General features: G+C 43.7%; 1 protein-coding gene across 1 annotated transcript; it reads right to left on the bottom strand.

Moving 5' to 3' along the window:
- Nucleotides 1-584: 584 nt before the first annotated feature.
- Nucleotides 585-20,319, bottom strand: LOC102135463 (protein FAM153B). Its single transcript, XM_065545987.1, has 14 exons — nt 20,228-20,319; nt 17,942-18,079; nt 13,895-13,953; nt 12,600-12,678; nt 10,581-10,651; nt 10,112-10,142; nt 8,397-8,455; nt 7,908-7,932; nt 4,799-4,869; nt 4,311-4,335; nt 3,594-3,664; nt 3,103-3,127; nt 2,388-2,458; nt 585-1,922 (listed from the first exon to the last, which is right to left on the bottom strand). Exons 1-14 carry the CDS (start codon nt 20,256-20,258, stop codon nt 1,809-1,811), a joined length of 870 nt encoding a protein of 289 aa, XP_065402059.1. The 5' UTR covers nt 20,259-20,319; the 3' UTR covers nt 585-1,808.
- Nucleotides 20,320-21,512: the final 1,193 nt, after the last annotated feature.

The raw sequence follows: 21,512 nt of genomic DNA, 5'->3' as shown, positions 1-21,512 counted from the left end.
CTCCTTCCTAATCTGACCTGAGCTAACTTGCCCTCCCTTCTCGATCCCCTTGAGGTCATTTCCCCCAAAGGACCCACATGTGCTGCTGCTGCTGTCCATCATCCCTCCTAAAATATTTCGTACTACATAAAAGCAACCTTTCTTCAAAAAAACTTAACTCTAGCCAAAAAATACTATGACTTCACTGAACCTTTGATTCAAAGAGAATTAAACCAAGATTTGAAAATATTCAATTATCCTACCATTTAAAGAGGACCTGCACTTAGCTTATTCGTCCTTCCACTCTTTCTTTTCAACACAACGTATGTGTCCCCGGAGTCAGCTGCTGCTCATGCTCACACTGACTCCAGCACTAGGACAGCCCATCACGGGGGACAGTAGATGGGGGGCTAACGCTAACACTCTCCAAACTAGCTGTGCAGGAAATCCCACCGAGGGGATGGACACCAGAAGAACACCCCAGTTCTTCCTTGAGTTCTTATTCTGCACTGTGTATTGGATGTGTGGGCTGAATTAGGGCACATGTACACTTGTGGCAATCATGTTATTAAACATAGTAGAATATGTCCCTGATTGTTGTCTGCTTTTTTTTTTTTTTTTTAGATGAAATCTCACTCTGTTGCCCAGGCTAGAGTGCAGTGGCAGGATCTAGGCTCACTGCAACCTCCCTCTCCCAGGTTCAAGTGATTCTCCTGCCTCAGCCTCCTGGGTAGCTGGGATTACTGGCACCTGCTACCACACCCAGTTAATTTTTGTGTTTTTAGTAGAGACAGTGTTAGCCAGGCTGGTCTCAAACTCCTGACCTCAAGTGATTCACCTGCCTCGGCCTCCCAATGTATTGGGATTACAGGCATGAGACACCACACCCTGCCTATTCTCTGCTTTTAAACAGGAGCTGAGGAATAAACCGACCACTGAAGCAAAAGCCTGTGACCTCTCCATGTATGTTTCACATTTCTGACCACACCTAAATCCACTGTAAAACATACCCATTCTAATCCTGGGTTATGCGACCATTAAGACCATTCTACGATCATAGACAGTGCATAGAATTTCTGTATGTATTGTACTTCCACATGCATACCTAGGTGCCCAAAGTCACTGCCAGGCTGATGAGTTATACAATGGCTGTGAGATCGATGCAGGACAGAAGTCCATAGAATCAACCTGCCAACCACTCCTGATTTCACATTTCCCTCCTCTACTGAGAAAGCCAAGACTTTGAGAAATTCATCTCTGCATAACCAGTAACTTAGGACTGAGGATATTAAACTTCAGACAGCTGTGGTGGAGAATCAATGGGTTGATTTATGTAAAGTGTTCAGGGTGATGGACAACTCTTTTTTTTTTTTTTTTTTTTTTTTAAAAAAAAAAAACATATAATCCTTGTGTGGTGCTTTGAACATGCACAAAAACTCCGAAAGACACTCACAATCACTGCCCGTCGACTCTCTCCTCCATACCTCCCAAACCTGATGCACACCACCCTTTCATGTAAGGGACACCACTTCCTGCAGAGACTACAGGAAGATGGTCACAATTCTGTCACAACATCTTACTGTTTTTCCATACCAAATTGCCTAAAACCTCATTTCTCTTAGGAAGCTCCAGAGAAATTCTCCACCAAACGCAGGGTAAAAAGTGCCACCTTTCTGAAAAACTAAGATATTTCCTTAGCAAAAAACTAATCCCTGGGGCATGAGGGGAAAGACGAGAGAGAGCATTAGAATAAATACCTAATGCCTGCGGGGCTAAAAACCTAGATGAGGGCTTGATAGGTGCAGCAAACCACTGTGACATATTTATACCTATGTAACAAACCTACACGTTCTACACATGCATCCCAGAATTTCAAGCAAAATAAAAACAATTAATAAAGTAAACCCATAACACATACCTTCATCCTCAAAGTGTACTCTTTTCTGCAATCAGGGAAAAGAAAAACATGATGAGAGTCAGACCACACTTTGTCCTGTGTGCACCGGTCTTTTCTGCATTGTTGACATTAGAAAACCCAATGGAAATAGTGAAAATAGTCAACACGAGGGTCTCAAAATAAAGCCTAAAGGACATGTGGAAAGGCACAAGTTTTTTTTGTGAATGATTTTCAAGTTTATCTTCATTGCATGTTCACCATTATTTTCAAGAAGAAAGCATTTCTCTATGGAAAATGCTTACTGTCAAAGAGTTTTTAAGTGAACCTGTCATCTATAAATGTTATCTTGAATTCATTCTTGCTGGTAATAAACTCTCACTTTCAGATGCCCACCAAGACACTCTGTAAGTCATCTATAATGTACATGGTAAGATTACCGTCTCTTATCTCAATTTATATAGAAACGAAGACAAATAAAATTCCCACCTCAGACAAACAACAAAGAGTTTACCTCAACAGAGTCTAAGAACCTCTTAGATGGTATCTCGGGCGGACGTTCACACAACAAGCCTTTGTCACGCTCTAGGAAACAGAGTAATCGTCAGCACATTGGGTGCACTGAAGGAAACTGTCAGGCAGACTAGGGTGCTAAAAACACGGGGCTGGCACATGTAGACAAGGGGGGTGATGCACCACATTTTTTTTAAACCATTCATCTTTGTGTGGTGCTTTGGACATGCACAAAAACTCTCAAAGACACTCACAATCACTGCCCGTAGACTCTCTCCTCCATACCTCCCAAACCTGATGCACACCACCCTTTCATGTAAGGAACACCACTTCCTGCAGAGACTACAGGAAGATGGTCACAAATCTGTACCAAAGCCTTACTGCTTTTTATACCAAACTGCCTAAAATCTCATTTCTCTTAGGAAGCTCCAGAGAAATTCTCCACCAAACACAGGTTAAAAAGTGCCACCTTTCTGAAAAACTAAGATATTTCCTTAGCAAAAAACTAATCCCTGGGGTATGAGGGGTGAGACGAGGGAGATCAGTAGAATAAATACCTAATGCATGCAGGGCTAAAAACCTAGATGAGGGGTTGATAGGTGCAGCAAACCACCATGACACATTTACCCCTATGTAAGAAACCTGCACATTCTACATATGCATCCCAGAATTTCAAGCAAAATAAAAATAAAAAAAAGTAAACCTACAAAACATACCTTCTTCCTCAAAGTGTACTCTTTTCTGCAATCAGGGAAAAGAAAAACATGATGAGAGTCAGACCACACTGTGTCCTGTGTGCACAGGTCTTTTCTGCATTGTTGACATTAGAAAACCCAATGGAAATAGTGAAAATAGTCAACACGAGGACCCCAAAATAAAGCCTAGAGGACACGTGGAAAGGCACAGTTTTTTTTGTGAATGATTTTCAAGTTTATTCTCATTGCATGTCCACCACTATTTTCAAGAAGAAAGCACTTCCCCCGTGGAAAATGCTTACTGCCGAAGAGTTTTTAAGTGAACCTGTCATCTATAAATATCATCTTGAATTCATTCTTGCTGGTAATAAACTCTCACTTTACAAATGTCCACCAAGACATTCTGTAAGTCATCTATAATGTACATGGTAAGATCACCATCTCTTACCTCAATTTATATAGAAACCAAGAGAAATAAAATTCCCACCTCAGACAAACAACAAAGAGTTTACCTCAACAGAGTCTAATAACCTCTCAGATGGTATCTCGGGCGGACGTTCACACAACAAGCCTTTGTCACGCTCTAGGAAACAGAGTAATCGTCAGCACGTTGGGTGCACTGAAGGAATCCGTCACGCAGACTAGGGTGCTAAAAACACGGGGCTGGCACATGTAGACAAGGGGGGTGATGCACTACATTTTTTTTTAAACCATTAATCCTTGTGTGGTGCTTTGGACATACACAAAAACTCTCAAAGACACTCACAATCACTGCCTGTAGACTCTCTCCTCCATACCTCCCAAACCTGATGCACACCACCCTTTCATGTAAGGAACACCACTTCCTGCAGAGACTACAGGCAGATGGTCACAAATCTGTACCAACGTCTTACTGTTTTTTATACCAAACTGCCTAAAATCTCATTTCTCTTAGGAAGCTCCAGAGAAATTCTCCACCAAACACAGGTTAAAAAGTGCCACCTTTCTGAAAAACTAAGATATTTCCTTAGCAAAAAACTAACCACTGGGGTATGAGGGGTGAGACGAGGGAGATCAGTAGAATAAATACCTAATGCATGCAGGGCTAAAAACCTAGATGAGGGGTTGATAGGTGCAGCAAACCACCATGACACATTTACCCCTATGTAAGAAACCTGCACATTCTACATATGCATCCCAGAATTTCAAGCAAAATAAAAATAAAAAAAAAGTAAACCTACAACACATACCGTCTTCCTCAAAGTGTACTCTTTTCTGCAATTAGAGAAAAGAAAAACATGATGAGAGTCAGACCACACTGTGTCCTGTGTGCACAGGTCTTTTCTGCATTGTTGACATGAGAAAACCCAATGGAAATAGTGAAAATAGTCAACAGAAGGGTCCCAAATTAAACCTAGAGGACATGTGGAAAGGCACAAGTTTTTTTGTACATGATTTTCAAGTTTATTTTCACTGCATGTTCACCATTATTTTCAAGAAGAAAGCACTTCTACTATGGAAAATGCTTACCGCCGTAGAGTTTTTAAGTGAACCTGTCATCTATAAATGTCATCTTGAATTCATTCTTGCTGGTAATAAACTCACTTAACAGCTGCCCACCAAGACATTCTGTAAGTCATCTATAATGTACATGGTAAGATCACCATCTCTTATCTCAATTTATATAGAAACGAAGAGAAATAAAATTCCCACCTCAGACAAACCAAAAACACTTTACCTTCAATGAGTAAGGGAAGCTCTCAGATGGTACCTTGAGCAGACGCTCGAACAACAAGCCTTCGTCGCTCTCTAGGAAACACAGAGTCGTTGTCAGCACACTGGATGCGCTGAAGGAATCCGTCAGGCAGATTCGGGCGCTAAAAACATGGGGCTGGCACATGTAGACAAGGGGGGTTAACTGCAAAAACGGACCTCCTGCCAGAGCATCCTCCTTGGTGATGAAGAAAGGTCAGTGAGACCATCACGAAAGCCATGGAAGACAGAGCCTTGGCAGCACACACAGGCACTGCCGATGCTGTGACAGTGTCTCTTCCTTCTCCCATGCATTTTGAGGCCTGGGAAATTTCCACTTTTCTGGTGAAATGTGACAATGTCATTTGTCTTTCCTGGGTCTACATATGCTTCTCCTGCACTTTCCATCCATTTTATTGAACTTCCGACATAGTTTTCGTAAAACATACAAAATGTATTATTGTAATCATTCAGTGCACACTTCAGGAGAAGACACGAGCAGAACCGCAGGAGCAGAGAAGAGAAAACCTCACTGTTAGGAGCCCACGCTCTTCTCCCCTGACCCTGGATTACAACCCACCCAGGCACCTGGGTAAGTGTGGAAACCCACAGACTATAGAAAATGAGCAGAAAGCCTTTGCACACTTGTGCTAGATCTCAGAATAGGAATGCAGGCATCAGAACATCACGGGGCCCAACATGGGCTGCCCAGGGCTGAGCTCTGGGAGTAGAAAGAATGAGGAGGACACAGTCCCTGCACTCCCAGTGACCAGCCATGGCCAGGATTCCTCCACCTATGAGTAGGAGACTACAGACTTTGGGACTGATGATTGCAAGTCTGTCCCAGAGAAACAGAGAAACTGATCTCCTATGGGTCACACGGGAAAGCTGCGAGGACCACCTAAACTCCAGAGCAGCCCCTCTCCCTTTAGCTCAGCCTGCCTTAGAGCAGGGTCCCCTCCTCACCTCCTGTGACACTAGCATTGGGCAGCTGCCCTCTCTGGGAGCTGAGGCTCCCTCCAGTAAAACGGAACTCTGGGCCAGGCCACTCTGGGCCAATAGCAGCTACACAAAGACCAGCTGTCCGGCGACTCCCAGGAGCTGATTGTTCCAGCCACAGGGAGATCGAGCGTGGCAACTACTCCGTGTCTGACCTGACCCTCCAGTCCGTCCCTGCTGATCATGTTCTCTCTGGGCTAAGTTGAACATTTCAGGCACTCACTCCTATTCTCTGTCTCTCACTAATTCCTGGTGGTGCCTTTGCCATCAAACACAGGGAGATGGAGAAGACAACAAACAAGAAAGTAGCGCCTCTGTCCAGGGTTTTAGGAAGATGGGCAATGTTCAGGCCAGCCATGAAGTCAGAGCTCAACTCCTCCTTCAGATGTGGCATGAACGTTCCGGCCGCGCCCAGGTGATGATGTGGAACTGACTCTGCTGATGCTGCACCTCGGCTTCCCCATGGCTCTGCTGCCCTCATGCCTTCCTTCTGCTCCTCCAAATCATGTTCCTCTGCAGGCCCAGGCCAAGGCTGTACCTGCTCTCTCTCTCATAGAGCCCACTGGGCAGCTGTCTGTGAATTCTTAGAACCTCAACGTGGGCAACGCTGATTTGTACCTTTAATCAGTCAGCAGAAATCCCCCTGCGTAGCCACAAAAAACTATATTCGAGACAATAAAGATGACTAGGGGAATTGGATTATGAGGACACAGTTTCTGAGGTTAGTGAGGGACATTTTAAAATCACAACAGTCTGATTGTTTTAAAATGTGGGATAAGTATTGATACCTACAGAGCAATCAAATTTGATTTATACACAGTAAGTTTCCACCAAATGCATACTCCAAGAAAAAACTCAAGCTATAATTTGGTTCCATTTATATTCCGATTCACCAAAACCAGCTGCATCCACTTGTTTTTTTTCAAAAGCCTTCAGGAGCAAACAACCAACCTTTGTCAACAGTCGGTTCAATGGGGACATCATGGAGCCTCTGCGGTACCACAGCCGAGTTTGTTTTTCCCCATCTGTAATGCATGAGCCACCCTCCATCCTGCTAGGAAGGCAAGTGCTCATCCTGCCTCTCAGACCCTAGGGCAAACCCCTTGGTTCTCTTTACATGTTGCTGTTTCTGAGCCGAGGACACAGAAACCATGACTAGGCTGAGGGATACAAGGCGGAAACTCTACATGACCCTGGCATTATCTATTCTGAACCACGTTATCTGATGGTCAATATGAGGCCTCAATGGAGAAAATTGGGGTGATTTCACCCCAACCCCACCTGCAGCCTCCTCTCTTCTCAGTTTTCCAGCAGAACTGGCTGTAGCACGAGGCTGCACCAGGCTGTAAATGCACAGGAAGGAGCCCCCCACTCTCCCTGCTCAAGATGGGTCGTGGAGGGTCACTTCTGAGGGCTTTGGTAGAAGAGGCTTGTAAAGCAGGGAAGGGGCTAGAGTGAGGTGTCATGACCTCTCCAAAGGCAGGAGGAAATAGAAAGGCCTGTGAAGAGGTGAGGTTTATTAGAAAATAAAGTATAGCAGGGAATTCTGAAGGAAAAAATAAAATAGGCAGAGATCCTGACACAGTTCTGTTCTATGGGTGCCCAGTGAAAATTTCCTGGGTGTGGACAGGATTTCCTTTAGGTTAATTAAAGTATCCTGTGCATGAAATAAACTGCACACACTGGAAGCTTACAAGCTGATTTTTTCATGTGCCTGTAATAGGACCACAACGGTGACGGAAATCTCTGTTGAGAATGTGGACACTAGTAAATCTGGGGATATGTGGTACGGAAACCCAAACACACACACCCAGACACACTGACCGTAGCACCGTATGAATTCACAAAAGACATGAGCTGGCCCCGTGCACAGGATCACACCCCACCTTCAGGGATCACAGTTGCTCCCAGGGGCTGCAGAATGTGGCCACTGTTTCTTATCTAGAAAAATCATTTCTCCCATCACAGCCTAGGTCCTCATTCATGAGAGGACGCTCAGCTCCGGCTGCCTGTCTACGGGAAAGCCAGCGAGGCAGTGGCACATTCCTCATCATCTGGGTGACTCATCAGCATGAAAGCGGCTCCGCAATACATACCCTCCGGTGGAACTCCCGACGATTTCTGTAATGACAGAAAGTAAATTGCTATGAGTATCAGACTATGCTGTGTCCTGTGAGCACAGGACTTTTCTTTGCTTAGTGACATTAGAAAACAAGATGGAAAACAGTGTTCAAAGGAACCCAAAGAAGAACAAAGCAAATTGAATCATACTAAAGACACAAATTTTTCTCAGAGCGTGTTTCCTCTCAAGCCTGTGTTGGTTTGCAAGTAACTGATTTTGCTCCAAAGAGAGAACAAAATTGGTAAGGTAAAAGCTCACTGCCCCACAATGTGTGACTGATGCTGTCATTTTCTCCCAGTCTTAAATCAAGCCTCAGTGGGGACAGACTCTCATAATTCTCCCCAAGGACATTCTGTCACTAATCTAAGATATACATGGTCAGATTCTCATATCTTAATTTAATCCAAATAAGATAAAGCTAAGAAAGCAACAGTTTTTCTCAGAGAAATCCAGGTGGCCTGACCTTCACATCCTCTGGGTCCTCCCCGTCTCGGTTGTCACTGGACGGCTCCTGATGTACATCTGTCGTCAGAACAAGGAGGATACAGAGTGACCGTCAGCACCGTGGTGGTGTTGATCACGAACAATTCAGTAACATTGCTTAAGGTGGGTGTTGGGGGAGGGTAGCAGGCACAGGAGAGACGCAGGGAAGAAAGGGAATCAGGGCCTTTGGGTTTCTACCTACAGGCCACCTCGTAAACATGAAATAGCCAGTCTCAAACAGGACACACCATGCAGTGCAGGCTGTGTTTCCCTGGGAGCCTCTTAGGGCTCCTCCTTCCTAATTGGACCTGAGCTAACTTGTCTTCTTATTGATCCCTGCCAAAGTCATTTCCTCCTGAAATCCACATGTGCTGCTGCTCTGTATATCATCCTTCCTAGAAGATTTTGTACTGAACAAGAAGCAACCTTTCTTAAAAGCGGAGATTTATTTCTAGCCAAAAGATTTTATTACCAACTTTCTGTTACTAGGAAACAAACCAAGATTTGAAAATACTCAATCATCCTACCATTTAACGATGACCCCTACTTAGCATGTGATATTTGTCCTTCCACTCTTCCTTTTCAACACGATTTGTGTGCACCACGGAGTGCACTGCTCCTCATGCTCACACTGACTCCAGCACGGGGACAGCCTGTCATGGGGAGCAGCGAGGGGAGCGGGGAGTGGGCAGTGACTCTCTCCAGCCCAGCTCTGCAGGAGATTCCAGCAGGGAAAGTGGGTGCCAGGCTAACATCCAGGTTGATCCTTGAGATTTTATTGGATGCTATGTCTTGGGATTGGGTTCCACTGAATTTCTAAGACTTGCAGTGATTATCTCATTAAATACAATAGAATATCCCACTGATTATTGTCTGCGTTTGAACAGGAGCTGAGGGATGACCTCACTGCCGTAGATCAAAAGCCTGTGGACTCTGTGTGTTTTACATTAATGATCACACTGAAGCCCACTGTACAATGTACCTGCTCAAACCAACCCTGGGTGAGCTGAGCACTGACACCATCCAGTCATGATAGTGTGTGGGATCTGAATAGGTTTTCATTCTCCCACATGCACATACAAGTGCTGGAATAACTTGGCCTAGCAAGAAATTATACTAGGGCTTTGTGACAAATTCAGTGTAGTGGCTCATGGCATTAACCTTCCACTCATTCCCGACTGCACATGTGCCTCTTCCATTTAAAAGACCAAGAGCTTGGGAAATTCGTCTCTGCACCATGTCCATCTGAGGACTGGGGATAGTGAACTTATGTTCAGGTACAGCTGGGGTGGAGGATGAATGGGTTGATTTATGTAAACTGTGCAGTGGTGATGGAAATTTTCTTGAACATTGATCCTTGTGTTGTGCTTTGAACATGGGAGTATGTTTTCTGGGGAAATGCACACACACTCCCAAAGACATCCACAATCATTCCATACACACTCTCTCCCTGTCCCTCCCAACCCTGATGAACCACCCCACCTTACATGACATTGCTGCTTCCAGGGATGACAGTACCATGGTTACAGTTGTTTACTGGACTCTTAGTAGTTTTTTAAACCAAACTTTCCAAATCTAATTTCTGGCAGAAAGCTCAAACCAGACTGGCTCTTGAGCAAAAGCAGGTGCAACAGTGTCATCTTTGTAACACTAAGATTTTGAACGTAAACAAAGAGATGATCCCAGAATACGTACCGTTCGCCAGTGTGGCTGGGTCCCCCCGCATCTAGAGAAAAACAAAACACTATGAGGGTCAGACCAGGCTGTGTCCTGTGTGCACAGGTCTTTTTTTCACTTGTTGATGTTAAAAAAAACAGATGGCAAATAGTGGTTGAGACAATGGCCCTGATATCTAGAAGACATTCGTGGAAAGGCACAAAATTTTTGGGCAAGGTTTTCCATTGTTTTTATTTGACAATTCCAAATACTTCTCAAGAAGAAGGCATTTCTCTAGAGGAAAATGCCTGCTGACACACAGTGTGTAAATGTGGATGCCATCTGAAACCATTTTTTAGTAGATAATGAACTCTGACATTTGCCCACCAAGAAATTCTGTCAGTCACCTATAATGTACACGGTTAAGATTTAGACATGTTAATTCAGTTGAAATGGAGAGAAACCAAGAGAAATAAAATTTCCATTTCAGAGGAAAAAAAGACTTTACCATGTGAACTCCTGTGGCTTCCTCAGAGGATGTCTGCCCTGGCATATGCTGCTGTAGGTGTTTCAGTTCACCTAGGAAACAGAGTCACTATAAACACATGAGATCCACTGAGTGAATTCCTCAGGTGGTCTTGAGCTGTGGACACGGGGCTGGCATGTGTGGAAAGGTGTGTTCACAGCACAGACTCAGCTGTTGCCGGTCCATCCTCCATGATGGAGAGTGAAGGCAAATGGTGAAGGAAGGCATCAAGAAGGCCACGGAAGACAGAGCCTTGGTCCTGCAGCTATGGCAACCTCTTCGACATAAATAACCCATCTCAAACAGGGCCCACCACACAGTGTTTCCCTGCAGCATCCAGGGCTCCTCCTTCCTAACCTGACCTGAGCTAACTTGCCCTCCCTTCTTGATCCCCTTGAGGTCATTTCCTCCCCAGGACCAACATGTCCTGCTGCTGTGTTTTTCAATTTTTCTAGATCTTTTTTTTTTTTCTTTTTTGAGATGGAGTTTTGCTCTTTTTGCCCAGGCTGCAGTATAATTGTGTGATCTCCACTCACTGCAACCTCCACTTCCCGGGTTCAAGCAATTCTCCTGTCTCAGCCTCCTGAGTAGCTGGTATTACAGGTATGTGCTCCCATGCCCAGCTAATTTTGTATTTTTTAGTAGAGATGGGGTTTCTCCATGTTGGTCACCCTGGTCTTGAACTCCTGACCTCTGGTGATCCGCCCTCCTTGGCCTCCCAAAGCACTGGGATTACAGGCATGAGCCACCGTCTCCAGCTGGAACATTTTGTACTTTCTTCAAAGAGGAGATTTAATTCTAGCCAAAATATTCTATGTATTCACTAACCTTTTGTTTCAAAGAAGACTAAACCAAGAATTGAAACTACTCAATTATCCTACCATTTAAAGATGATCCCTACTTGGCATGTGATATTTGTCCTTCTGCTCTTCCTTTTAACACTGTGTGTGTGTGTCATGGGGCCCGCTGTTGGTCATACTCATACTGGCTCCAGGACTGTGACAGCCCTTCATGGGTGGCAGCAGGTGGGGACGCTGACCCTCTCTTACCCAGTTGTGCAGAAGATTCCAGCAGAGGAGATGGGCTCCAGGCTAACAGACAATTGGCTCCTTGAGATCTTGTTGGGTGCTGTGTCTTGGGTATATTTGCTACTGAAATGGAGCATTTCTAACGTTTGTGGTGACAATCTCATTAAATACAATAGAATATGTTCCTGAATGTTCTCTGAACTTGACCAGGAGCTGAAGAATACCCCATCACTTAAGACCAAAGGCCTGGCAGCTCCCTCTGTATGTTTCATATTAATGACTGCACCAAAGTCCACTATACAATGAACCTACTCAAACTCTGGACCAGCTGACCATTGAGACCATTCTATTGTGGTATACAGTGCTAGAGATCTTTATAGGCCAATATGCTTCCACATACACACACAGATGCTAAGGACTCTCTGATATGGTGACAAGTTACACCAGGGCCATGTGATAACTTCAGACTAGTAGCCCACAGCATCAACCTTCCACCCATTCCCGAGTTCATCTATGCCATTTCCATTTAGGAGACCAAAAGCCTGGAAAATTCATCTCTACATCATCTCCATGTGAGGACTGGGGATATCAAACTTCACCTTCGGCTACAGCTGTGGTGAGGAGTGAATGGGTTGATTTTTGGAAAATGCAGTGGTGATGAAATTTCGTTTGCAGGATATTAATCTTTGTGTTGTGCTTTGCATATGGGAACACATTTTCTGGGGAAAAGCACGGAAACTTGCCAAGACATTCACAATCACTCCACATTGACTCATTCCTCCATACCTCCCGACCCTGATGCCCAACAACCTCTTCTATCCAAATGACACTGTGCCTTCCAGGCACTAGAGTCAATGGTCACATTTCTTGACTGGGTTATTCACTTTTTAAGACAAAAGTGCTTGAACCTCATCTCTGGCAGGAAGTTCAAACCAGAGTGGCTCTCCAGAAAAATGAGGCAAGAAAGCGTTACCTTTGTCAACACCAGAATTTTTCCTCAGCATAGCGGTGATCCCAGAATGCATACTGTTTTTCTCTGTGTCTTTGTCCACCTGCATTTAGAGAAAAACAAAACACTATAAGGGTCAGACCATGCTGTGTCCTGTGTGCACAGGTTTTTCTTTTTCTTTTCTTTTCTTCTTTCTTTCTTTCTTTCTTTCTTTCTTTCTTTCTTTCTTTCTTTCTTTCTTTCTTTCTTTCTTTCTTTCTTTTTCTTTCTTTCTTTTCTTTCTCTCTCTTTTTTCTCTCTCTTTCCTTCCTTCTCTTCCTCCTTCCTTCCTTCCTTCTTTCTCTTCTTTCTTTCTCTCTCTCTCTCTCTTTCTCTCTCTCTCTCCCTTCCTTCTTCTCTCTCTCTCTCTCTCTCTCTCTCTCTCTGCTGGAATCTTGCTCTGTCACCCGGGCGGGAGTACAGTGTCATGATCTCGGCTCACTGCAATCATCCATCTCCTGGGCTCAAGCGATCCTGCTCCCTCAGCCTCCCCAGTAGCTGAGATCACAGTAGCTGGTCAGCACGCCTGGCTAATTTTTGTACTTTTAGTAGAGATGGGGTTTCACCATACAAGTCTTTACTTGATGACATTAGAAAAGCAGATGGGAGACACTGGTTGAGGCAATGGTCCCAAAATAAAGCCTAGAAGACACTTCTGGAAAGGCACAAGAATTTTTTTTTTTTTTTTTTTGAGACGGAGTCTCGCTCTCTGTCACCCAGGCTGGAGTGCAGTGACCGGATCTCAGCTCACTGCAAGCTCTGCCTCCCGGGTTTATGCCATTCTCCTGCCTCAGCCTCCCAAATAGCTGAGACTACAGGCGCCCATCACCTCACCCGGCTACTTTTTGGATTTTTTAGTAGAGATGGGCTTTCACTATGTTAGCCAGGATGGTCTCGATCTCCTGACCTCGTGATCCGCTCGTCTCGGCCTCCCAAAGTGCTGGGATTACAGGCTTGAGCCACAGCGCCAGGCCCAGGCACAAGATTTTTATGCAAGACTTTCAACATTGTTTTGGTTGTATAGTCACAATGTTGTAAGAAGAAAGCTTTTCCCCTAAAAAAATTCTTTCTGCCATACAGTTCATAACTGAAGGTGTCATCTAAGAATGCCATCTGAGATCATTTCTTACCTGGTAATGAACCCTCACATTTTCCCACCAAAAAATTCTTTGAATCATCTATAATACACATGGTAAGATTTTCATATCTCAATTCAAATAAAATAAAAAAGAACCAAGAGCAACAGCATTTCCATCTCAGAAACATAAAGAAGAACTTACCACGTGAACACCTGGGACATCCTTAGATGAACGCTTCCGCGCCAGGTTCTCACTGTGATCTAGGAAACACAGAGTAACTGTCAGCATGTTGGTTCCACAGAAGGAATCCCTGGGGACAGGGGGATGGCGTGTGTAAAGGAGGTGGGTTAAGGGCAGAAACTTGGCTGCCACTGGGACACCCTCCTTGGTGATGAGGGAAGGCAAATGAGACCATCAGGAAAGCCACAGAAGTCAGGGCCTGGTTCTCTGGCTAAGCCACCTCACCACTGTGAAACAGGCAGTGTTCACACAGGGCGGTGTTCACACAGGGCGGTGTTCACACAGGGCGGTGTTCACACAGGGCGGTGTTCACACAGGGCGGTGTTCACACACGGCGGTGTTCACACAGGGCGGTGTTCACACAGGGCGGTGTTCACACAGGGCGGTGTTCACACACGGCGGTGTTCACACAGGGCGGTGTTCACACAGGGCGGTGTTCACACAGGGCGGTGTTCGCACAGGGCGGTGTTCGCACAGGGCGGTGTTCGCACAGGGCGGTGTTCACACAGGGCAGCACACAGATGCACTGCTGATTCCATGACAGTGTCCTATTATCACCTTGTGCATTTTGAGGCCTGGTAAATTTTCTTTTTTTGTTGTTGAAATGTTATAATGTCATTTATCTTTCCTGGATCTACATATGCTCCTTCTGCACTTATCCATTTTATTGGCTTTAAAATCAAGATTGTGGCCAAAATACATCATATTTATTATTTGAATGATCAAGTGCGCACTTCAGGGGCATTAGAGACATTCACAGTTCTGTGAAATAAACTAAACATAATCCAAATCCAGATGTCTTACTTTCCACCTTAGGAAACGAGAGAAAAAAGTGTAGTGTAATGTAAACAAGGCAACCCCCATCCCCAAAAACATAGCAATATTTGCAGAAATCAATGTAATAGAAATAATAAACAAAGAAACTCAACAATACCAAAAGCTGCTTCTTAGAAAAGATCAATAGAATTGGTAAACCTCCAGCCAGGCTAATCACAAAGAAAAGATAGAAGACGTGATGTACAAATAACATGAATAGAAGAGGAATTATCCCTGCTTATCCCATGAACATTAAGAAAATAATAACAGAATACTTTCCTTTTTTTTTTTTGAGACAGAGTCTCACTCTGTCGCCTAGGCTGGAGTGCAGTGGTGCGATCTTGGCTCACTGTGAGCTCCGCCTCCTGGGTTCACACCATTCTCCTGCCTCAGCCTCCCAAGTAGCTGGGACTACAGGTGCCTGCCACCACGCCTGGCTAATTTTTTTGTATTTTTAGTAGAGATGGGGTTTCACCGTGTTAGCCAGGATGGTCTTGATCTCCTGACCTCATGATCCACCTGCCTCAGTCTCCCAAAGTGCTGGGATTACAGGCGTGAGCGACTGAGCCTGGCCAATAACAGAATACTTTCAACCAATCTATGCCTGCAATTTTTAAGTGCAGCAGTGAAAGTATATTAAAAAGTTTTAGAGTAGGAATGACAGGAAGCACAGTACCGTTGGAAGAGAACCAAGTAGGCAACTGGTGAGATTCAAGTGTCTATGCCCACAAATTTCCTAGCTCAAATGAAATGGACAAATGCCTTCAAAAAGAGAAACTACCATAACCACCCAAAGAAGAGATAGACAATCTGAGTAGGCTTCTATCCATTATAGAATTTGATCAGTAAGTAATAACGTAAAAAAAAAAAAAAATGCCCATATAATTATACTGGTGAATTCTACCTAACAATTACAATGGAAAACATAGTCTTACCAGCAAGTGATCAAAATTCTACATATTTACCCAGCTAAATTTAAAAATTATGTTCGTCTTAAAATCTGCACAAGAATGTAGGCAGCTTTATTCATAATTGCCCACACTGGAAGCAGCTGAGATGGTCTTCAGGAGGTGACAGAACCAGCTAACACTGTTTGATGACACCAATGGGCTATTGTTCACTGCTAAGAATTACTAAGCTGTTAAATTTCAAAATGATACAAAAGATCTTACATGTATATTGCTAAGTAAAATAAGTTAGTCATAAGTAGCTACATAGCCTATGATTCCAACTCTATAAAATTCTGGAAAAGGAAACCTGTAGAGGCAGTAAAATCATCTATGGTTGTCAGGAATCCTCAGAAAAGAAGAAAGGAAGTAGTATGTGCAGCTCAGATCATGTTTAGGGTGTGAAATTATTCCATCAGGGTGACAAACGACAATGTGAGTTTGTCAAAATCCATAGACTGGACAACACAGAGTGAACCTTATGCTAACCCTGGACTTCTGTTCATAAGAACGTGTGTCAGTATTGGCTCAGTCATTGATGCTAACCCCGGACATCTGTTCATAAGAACATATCACTATTGGCTCAGTCATTGATGCCAACCCCAGACTTCTGATCATAAGAACATTATCACTATTGTATCAGTCACTGATGCTAACCCTGGACTTCTGTCCATAAGAATCTGTCACTATTGGCTCAGTCATTGATGCTAACCCTGGACTTCTCTTAACAAGAATGTATCACTATTGGCTCAGTCACTGATGCTAACCCTGGACTTCTGTTCATAAGAATCTATCACTATTGGCTCAGCCATTGATGCTAACCCTAGACTTCTGTTCATAAGAATCTATCACTATTGGCTCAGTCATTGATGCTAACCCCGGACTTCTGATCATAAGAACATATCACTATTGGCTCAGTCATTGATGCTAACCCTGGACTTCTGTTCATAAGAATGTGTCACTATTGGCTCAGCCATTGATGCTAACCCTAGACGTCTGTTCATAAGAATCTATCACTATTGGCTCAGTCATTGATGCTAACCCTGGACTTCTGTTCATAAGAATGTGTTACTATTGGCTCAGCCATTGATGCTAACCCTAGACTTCTGTTCATAAGAATTTATCACTATTGAATCAGTCATTGATGCTAACCCTAGACTTCTGTTAACAAGAATGTGTCACTATTGGCTCAATCACTGATGCTAACCCTTGACTTCTGTTCATAAGAATCTATCACTATTGGCTCAGTCACTGATGCTAACCCTGGGCTTCTGTTGATAAGAATCTATCACTATTGGCTCAGCCTTTGATGCTAACCCTAGACTTCTGTTCATAAGAATCTATCACTATTGGCTCAGCCATTGATGCTAACCCTGGACTTCTGTTCATAAGAATCTATCACTATTGGCTCAGTCATTGATGCTAACCCTAGACTTCTGCTCATAGAATGTGTTACTATTGGCTCAGTCATTGATGCTGACCCTAGACTTCTGTTCATAAGAATCTATCACTATCGGCTCAGTCATTGATGCTAACCCTGGACTTCTGTTAACAAGAATGTGTCACTATTGTATCAGTCACTGATGCTAACCCTGGACTTCTGTCCATAAGAATCTGTCACTATTGGCTCAGTCATTGATGCTAACCCTGGACTTCTCTTAACAAGAATGTATCACTATTGGCTCAGTCACTGATGCTAACCCTGGACTTCTGTTCATAAGAATCTATCACTATTGGCTTAGCCATTGATGCTCACCCTGGACTTCTGTTCATAAGAATGTGTCACTATTGGCTCAGTCATTGTTACAAGCGTTATCACACTCATGTAAGATGGGATCACAAAAACAAAACAAAACTGAGGAAGGTGGGTATATAGAAATTTTTGATACCACTTCCTCCATTTTTAGGTTACTTCCAAACAGTTTGAAGTGATGTCCATCACTTTACAAACCTGGCAATACTGTCTCAGAAAAAGATCCTTTTTAGTTAATATTTTAACAATCAGCAAAATGTCTACAATTTGCACTGAGATGTTATTTACTATTAAAAATAAACCCAAACCTGGAATGGAAATACACCTTTACTCCTGTAGTTGTAGCACTAATGATTGACTTAACACATTTAAATATGCACATGTGGAATAAAGAATATAGTATCACAATTTTACAATTGTCTGAAATATGAGACACTGAAGAATCTAGAAATCATATCATGAATGAACTGAACAACTGAATTTCCACGATACCTTCCGTTGATGCAACTCTAGGGTGTACACGGTCGTGATGCCAGTGATGGAGAATTTGCTTCTTATGCCTGTGGTGGTGTCTGACGGGGGATTTCCTGGGCACCTCAGGATCCACTACTTCATCCTGGCTGGAACACACTGGAAAATGAATTAAAATAAAGACAGCTGTTGATATCTTGCTGCAGAAGATCAGAGAAATGAGTCATTATTTATTCATAGCTTACATGTTTGATCCCATTGTTCGTCATCCGCAGAGCAAAGCCCCCTGAATCTGAGTTTGGCTTCAGAAAGGACTTACACCGTGGGTTGCACTTACAACTGTGCAGGCCAATGCCTGTATTGAGATGAGACATTACAGAAAGGTAGTAGATTGGAGTGACCAAGAGCGTAGGGTCTGGTGCATAGGATCTGAGCTCAAGGACTTTTGAAAAGCTGCTAGAACCTGAGGAAGTTCTATAGACCCCTCTGGGCCTCCGATCCCTAGTCTGAATGTGGAAATGTTGATAATGGCCTACGTTATGTTAAAAGAGTAAAAATAGTTAAACAGACCACTTAAAGCCTTAAGACGGGTGCTTCCTAAGTGCCATAAAGTGTTCAATTGTTTCGTGTCTGGAAGAAGAACCCAGGCCCTTGGTAGTGGTTAATAGAGAAGGAATTGGGGACTCCAGGGCAGTGGAGGGTAAAATTCTCTTCATTCTTGACATGGGTCCCATGCTTTAGAACTCATGAAAATTTCTGTCCGAATTTCCCGTGGTGCCCACATCAGTCCAGAGAGATGAGCAGAGCAGGGGCTGCCACTCAGAGTTGACGGTTCAGGGAAGTGAAATGAAGAGATTTGAGCGGCCTGCCCAGATTCACAGCACTGACCAATGATAGATCTGGGACAAGAATTTGGTTGATTTTCCGGGGACAGAGATCCCTGAACACCTGAGGCCTCTAAATCATGGCCTGGACCCTGAACCTGGAGCTCATTCCACTCCCTTTCTCAATCCTCCTGTACCAAGGGCTCTTCAGGAAGGTCGAGGTATTGGAAGAGGTGCTGAGTCCAGAAAAAAGCTCAAATCATTAAACAAAACATAACCCCTGTCTCTAGGTTTTAACTCCTGGGCTAAAATATGGCACTTTCCTGCAAACGAAGCCTCTCTGAGGAACAAATGCAAATGTCTGGTCATCCTACCCAGCGCCCGTACTGTCAGCTCTCTGGCAGTGAGCAGCCCTCCATGACCAACTGACCACACCAAAGGACCACGTTCTGCTTGGCCCCCAGGGTAGTTCGGAACTTAGGACATTCCAGACTAACTACCACTCGATGGCTGTGCCAAGAATAAAATTCCCTTCAACTGAACCGTCCTGAACAAGCAATTAATGGGAATGAACTGAAAATGTGGCACTCCAGTTGGGTTTTCAGTGGTTTCTTCTGTATCTAGTCTATGAAATAGTGTTTTAAAAAAAAAAAAAAAAAAAAAAAGGCCAGGCGCAGTGGCTCACACCTGTAATCCCAGCACTTTGGGAAGCCAAGGTGGGCAGATCACAAGGTCAGGAGTTCAAGACCAGCCTGGTCAATATGGCGAAACCCCGTCTCTACTAAAAATACAAAAATTAGCCAGGCATGGTGGCAGGCACCCGTAGTCCCACCTACTTGGGAGGCTGAGGCAGGAGAATCGCTTGAACCTGGGATGCAGAGGTTGCAGAGAGCTGAGATCATGCTACTGCACTCCAGCCTGGGTGACAGAACAAGACTCTGCCGGGGGGGAAAAAGAGGGGGGGCAGGTGCTGTGGCTTATGCCTGTAATCCCATCACTTTGGAAGGCCAAGGCAGGTGGATCAGGAGGTCAGAAGTTCGAGACCTAACTTGCCAACATGGTGGAACTCTGTCTGTACTAAAAATACAAAAATTAGCCAGGCGTGGTGGCGGATGCCTGTAATCCCAGCTACTCTGGAGACTGAAGCAGGAGAATTGCTTAAACCCGGGAGGTGGAGGTTGCTGTGAGCTGAGATCATGCCACTGCACTCCAGCCTAGGCAACAGAGCAAGACTCTGTCAAAAAAAAAAAAAAAAAATGGCATTGGAAACAGTGTATTTTTCTAGAGGAAAATATTTGAGGCAAAAATCTTGATAGAAGAATAAAAAATACAAATTGAGTAATAAAACTCTAAAACATATTTATAAATCTGTAGACAAATGGGAGTTGGGGAAATAAAAAAAAATCAGAATGACATTTAACATACAGGAAAACTGGCCCACCTGAAGAAACTGCAGTCAGAAGATAGAAATGAACATACATACCATTGAGGCAGCAACTACAAACGTTTCCCATCGTAAGTCCTCGGACACAACTAAGCTGCGTTTCCTGCCAACGCTTAGTTGCCAGAATGGCAGCTAAAATGAAAGGCAAGACCTATATCATCAGGTCACCTCAGCGACAGGTCACAGTAGAATTTTCGCAAGTGCACGTGTCACAATAGCTGTGATCTAGACCAGTCCATGGTCACATTGACAAGGGGTCACTTAGACTCCATGTTTCATTTCAAAAACTGAATCCCAGACACACGGTATTATTCTGTATTTATGAAACAAACATTAAAGGAGGAAAAAGATCTGCCTCTCCACTATATTTGATAGTGAAAATTTCAGAGTAAAGATAAGAAAAGCTAATACATTGAGAATAAAGGGAGATTCCAGGCTGGATGTAAAATGCCATCCCCACCCAATTCTACTATTCCCAAGTCACCAGAGAGTCCTAGCTTCAACAATTCTAAACTAGTTCCAAATTAAATTTAAAATGCATTAGTGTAAGTTCAATTTTAAAGCCAATCTCTAAGAATATAATTCATAGTAATAAAAAAGATATGAAATGATTCAGTACAAATTTCCATCACTGTTGATTCATCACACGTTTTAAGAACTATTACATCAAATGGGTCATTGATGAGGTATAAAAACTGCATTAATATAGATGTTGCAATTTTTTTTCAGGGATTATCTAATTGAAGGGGTGTTTGGGAAGGAATTGAAGGTATTCGGAAAGGAATACATATTACCTGTACAAATGGAGAATTTTAATTCTCAACAACTGAATAGAAAATTGTGCAGGTGTGTACATATAAATATACACACATATGAGAGAGAGAGAGAGAGAGAAACGTAATTTAAAAATACTAGACCACAGATTTATATCTCTGCCCAGGCTGGAGTGCATTGGCACGATCTTGGCTCACTGCAAGCTCTGCCTCTCGGGTTCACGCCATTCTCCTGCCTCAGCCTCCTGAGTAGCTGGGACTACAGGCGCCCGCCACCATGCCCGGCTAATTTTTTGTATTTTTAGTAGAGATGGGGTTTCACCGTGTTAGCCAGGATGGTCTCCATCTCCCGACCTCATGATCCACCCACCTCGGCCTCCCAAAGTGTTGGAATTACAGGTGTGAGCCACTGCGCCCAGCCTCCGGAAAAGACATTTTAAAAAACATAATATGTTACAAAGAATAAAAAGGAATGAGCATAAGGCTTTCCTTCCTGGTGCCACCTAAGTGTTCACAGTAAATGAAAATAAATGAGTCTTTTACCCTGGTAG

The sequence above is a fragment of the Macaca fascicularis genome, chromosome 6 (assembly GCF_037993035.2).
Source record: "Macaca fascicularis isolate 582-1 chromosome 6, T2T-MFA8v1.1".
Classification (NCBI taxonomy): domain Eukaryota; kingdom Metazoa; phylum Chordata; class Mammalia; order Primates; family Cercopithecidae; genus Macaca; species Macaca fascicularis.
This window is presented reverse-complemented; position numbering and strand designations above follow the sequence as displayed.